The sequence below is a fragment of the Dama dama genome, chromosome 5 (genome assembly GCF_033118175.1).
Source record: "Dama dama isolate Ldn47 chromosome 5, ASM3311817v1, whole genome shotgun sequence".
Classification (NCBI taxonomy): Eukaryota; Metazoa; Chordata; class Mammalia; order Artiodactyla; family Cervidae; genus Dama; species Dama dama.
The window spans coordinates 98789167-98793917 of record NC_083685.1 but is presented as its reverse complement, the minus strand read 5'-3'; the positions used below and the strand labels follow the sequence as shown (position 1 = coordinate 98793917).

Sequence of the window (4751 nt, the reverse complement as noted above, 5' to 3'; positions counted from 1 at the left end):
TATTTGGAGACTCCGTTCACTTTCCTATCAGCCTACAAAGGCGTAGCGTCTTTTGGTCGTTATGGTAACGGACTTGCGCATGCGCGCCAGATCCACAGTCGTGCTGAAAGCCGGCCTACCGAGTCCGTATCCTTTTGCCATCGTGAAAATCAAGAGAGGGCTTTTTCTTTTCTTTTCTTTTCTTTTTAACTTTCTAGTATTTCTCTGGAAATTTAAGGGGCACGAAATGCACAGACTAATTCCCTCCTCCCCCATGTAAAGAGTCTGTGGCCTTTTGAGTAACGATATAATCAAGTACTTAATGGCATTTAAAAATTAAACATAAAGGAGTATCTCTGCTGGGAAGGCTGCTATAATATATAATTGACACTTCTTTGGGTCCCTTGAAGCAGGATTAAAAAAAAATAATTAAACTATTGAGGTATAAATTACATATCCTAAAATTTACTTAAGTGAGTTTTAATAAATTTATACAATTTGTGCAACTATCACCACAATCCAGTTTTTTTTTTTTTTCCTTTGTTTTAAGCAGAATAAAATGTTAACTGCTAGAGGTCTTAAGCGGCTCCCACCTTCCGGGAAAAATGCTTGGATTTTGTTCGAAAACAATTTTATTTTAATTGCACCCAGCTGTTTGCGTCTCTTAAAGGAGGCAAACTGGTCCGGCCCTCAGTCCCCGGGGAAGCGCTTTCCTTTTTCTCTTATCAATAGATTGGGGGCCTTAGGGTATGTATATTGCAAACTCCGGGTTCCGGGCGCGCACGGGTCGAGCCGCGGGGTGTGAGCCGCGCGGGCCGCCGTAGTCAGCTGCTGCGAGCAGGAAGTGTCCGAGCGGGTGGAGACTGCACCATGGCCCCGGACCCCTGGTGAGCCCCGGTTGAGGGCGGCAGCGCGCGGACGGTCTCGGGGGAGACCGGGCTTCCGGGGAGCGGGCGATCGCTAGGCATTGGGGCCGGGGGCCTTTCGGTATCAGGGGTGGGGGAGCAGGGATCCTCCTGCCGCCGAGAGCCGGGGGTTGAGGGGTTGCGCTCCGCCGCATCCCGCCGACACTCTCGGTCCTGCAGGGGTGGCTGGGGTGGGAGACGCGGTGGACCCTTGGGGGAGTTCCAACGCGGAATCTCTGAGCTGCATCTCCATCCTGGTGGTGGAGCTGGCTGATGCAGGCTTCCCCGGGACTCCTGTGAAAGTGAAGTCAGAGTAACCTTTTTTGTGGAACGCCAGTCCCTCTGGTGATTTCCTTATTTCGCCGGTAGCGAAACGGAGGTTCAGAATTCACGGGAGTCAGCGAGTTAGTAACCAGTTGACGCTGGGGTCTAGATCTTGTGAGCCCTTCAAAAAAATCTTACAGGAATCTGGGAAGGAAATTATGCCGGTTGTTGATAAGGTATTTTATCCTCACCTCAGTATCATGAAGACTGTCTACACAGCAGCAACTTATGCAGTAAAACAATAGCTGATAAGGGTCTTTTATTCAACAGTCAAGTCCTTAGGACTGAATGATGAAAGACACAAATTCCGATCCAAGGAACCTATTGCAATAGCATATTCACTTGAGCTTTTTGTTTACTAATTAAAAACCCTCTAGCTCTACACGGTTCTTTTTGGAGAATATGTCTCACATTAGTACTTCTAACATAGTTTGTAGTTAAGTTGCAGACAGTCTGGATATTAAGAGATTAACTTTGCAAGATCAAAGTTAATCTACCTAGGATCTGGATTGTCTGGACCAATGGCTTAACTGATTCCATACTATTTTTTTTTTCACCTAATTTTAACACCCCGATAGAAAAATTTAGAAAATACTGAATATTTGCAGAGGGGAAAAAAAAAGAAACATCTTTAATTTTATCATCTGGAATAATTGCCATTGTTGACTTCTTAAGTGAATTTTTTATTTTGTATAATATATGTGTGTATATAATGTATTTTATAGAAACAGGGACCATTTCTCTATATCATTAATATTCACCAAAAACAATCTTTATGTTACTTAATAGTGTATCATGTGAAACACCATGATGCAGTATGATTTAATCATTCCCCTCTTTGTATCTTTTAAAAAAATACTAGGGTTTTTTTTTGCTTTTATTTTTTTTTAACTGGGAAGATGGCCCCTTGGTACCATCTCTCACTTCCTTGACTTACTTCCTAGAAGTGGAGCTACTGGGTCCAAGAGTATGAACATCTTTAAGGCCCTTGATACAGATGACTAAGTTGCCCTCCCACTTCATGGAGGCTAATTCCCTCTTTTACACATAAAGTAGGATATAAAGCTCAGAAATAAGGTAGAGGTCCCAGGGTATCCGTTTAGGTGGGTGGAAACTATCCCCAAACCACTAGGCCTCTTCCACGGTTAATGCGGAAAAGCACTGATAATTTCTCCTCCTCCTCTCAACTAGTTTAACTTAGCATCTTTCTCATGTTTGTTGAAAGTGAAACACTGGGGCACTCTGCTGTGCTCAGTCAACTTCCTTGCAAAGTGGGCTGCTGATCAGGAGAGCAGAAAGGAGTAGGGGATAGGACTTAGAAAAATCAAGAAAAACAGACTTGATTACAGCTTAGCCCTCCTGATGTCGAGAATCATGGCAGCGATGCTTTACTCATGTTTAGAAGTAGAATGTGACTGTTACTCTTTTAATGGCATACCAAAGCAAATGGTAAGCTCACTGTGTAATAGAAATATCGCATGGTGACTGTCTCTGATCAGGCTCTTTGATAAAAGTTAATCAGCTTTACCACTTTTTCCCTCTCCATTCCAGTTCCTCAGCCTCTGTCATGGCGTCACCATCCTCTTAGTCTCTTAGATCTAAAAAACTCCAATCATCTACTTTTTCTTCATTCCTCCTATCAGATTATTGACTCATCTCCACTATTTTTATTTTTATTTTTTCTGCTGTTGTCCAATCCTTTATAGCCTTATGGCTTACAGAAAGTAAATGTTGGTGGCTGGTTATGGAGTTGAATAGCTGGAGAAGTCATCTACTGGTCTCCTGCCACTCTTCTTTCATTCCCAATGATTTGTGTACGTGGAGTTCAGGTTACTTTTTCTAAAGTAGCACTTTAGGCACCTGTGTGCTTGATTCCATCATGAGGTTGCCCATTACCACTAGGCTAGTGGTTCCCAAGCTGTGCTATAGATTGGAATCTCCTGGGGAGCTTTACAACTCCTCCCGTCTAGGGCAAGCCCCCTGCCAATTCAGTCAGAATGCTTGGGGTATGAGGACGCTTTAAAAACGTCCCCAGTGATTCAAGGGGCTTCCCAGGTAGCTCAGTGGTAAAGAATCTGCCTGTCGATGCCGGAGATGCAGCGTGGATCCCTGGGTGGAAAGATCCCTTGGAGAAGGAAACGGCAACCTACTCCAGTATTATTGCCGGGAAATCCTGTGGACAGAGGAGCCTGGCAAGCTACAACCCATGGGTCACAAAAGAGTTGGACACAGCTGAGCACATGCAGACCAGACAGTGATTCACATGTGCAGCAGAACTTGAGAACCAGTTTGTAGAGCTCAGGTGAGAACACAAGGATTAGGAGCAAGACAACTGGGGTTTTGGCCACAAGCGTTTCCCATAACCTCTTCAAGGCCTCACTTTCTCTGTAAAGGTATACCCCACAGTTCTCAGATTCCTTTCAGATCTTATTATCATGCTACTCAAGGCTCTGCAGAAACTGACTTCAACTCCTTTCTGCCATTTTGTTCTTCACTCTCCTACCCAGGACTACCCCTCAGCTGACCATGCCAGGCTCTTTCCCTTCCTTTCATCTTTGCTTGTTTCCTGTGCCTCTCACCTCCTCTCAAAGGTGCTCCTCCCTCTTGCTGGAGTGAGAGGCCTGCTTTGACCTTGTGGTTCAGTCCAAGGTATAACCTCTTGGCCCAGCCTTATCAGGTCCAAGTGTCTCGGCCACTGATATCTCTCACTTCCAAACTCCGGAAATACGCACTTGTCATTTCTACTCCTCATCTGTCAGGAGGTGTGTTACACCTTATTATTGATTTGTATTTATATGGTCTGGGACCGCAGAGTCAGACCTAAGAACCTCTCTTCATTGATGACGACATGGAGGGGAAATGGGGGAAATGTGGCAAAGTTGGGACCAGCACCCAATTTTCCTTATCAGCTTCCTGTTTCCTTAATTATGTATTGGCTTATATCACCTGCTCACTTTTGGTATACATGAATATATATGTTGAGTTAATCCTGTTACAGAACCAAGTTTGCTCACCAGCGCACAGTAAAGCCAATCTACTGACCCCTGGTGGTGGTGAAGGGAAGTGCAGCGTTTCTCGCTGCCAAGCAAGGAGTCCCGGTAGCCACTGCTCCAAACACATCCAATTCCTTCCCCGCCCTTCCGGCCCCCACCCCGCCACGCCCCATGGCTGGCCAAGGGGTCTCAAAGAGTCGGGCAGGACTGAGGCACTAACGCTTTCATTTCCAGGGAAAGATTTTTAAAGACGGGATGAGGGAGGGAGGTTGTGGGGTGCGTGATCAGCTCGTGGACATTCTTCCGATTAGGTGGTGGTGAGGTAATCAAGAATCGGCATCATCAACCTTGTGGTTTCGAAACCGTATGGGTTCTACAGGCTTGGTGGGGGGCGAGGCGGGGGAAAGTTAAAGTCTGCCTGGTGGGGGATTCAGTATCTGCAAAACAGCTTGAAGGACACGGCTCAGAATATTGTCTACCACCCTTGAGGAGGAAGTAAAGGTCCTTGACTTTTGCTTAATGGCTAAACTATTCTTATTTTGTCTTGCTT

The 4751-nt window shown here is 45.4% G+C and overlaps 1 protein-coding gene across 2 annotated transcripts in view; it reads left to right on the top strand.

Annotated features, from left to right (window-relative positions):
- Positions 1-767: 767 nt before the first annotated feature.
- Positions 768-4751, top strand: part of STX8 (syntaxin 8) — a 198794-nt gene continuing 194810 nt past the window's right edge. For both annotated transcript variants that reach the window (XM_061143471.1, XM_061143470.1), the window contains exon 1: positions 768-866. In XM_061143471.1, coding sequence (XP_060999454.1) covers positions 850-866 — 17 coding nt within the window. In that variant the 5' untranslated portion in view covers positions 768-849. The remainder of the gene's footprint in view (positions 867-4751) is intronic.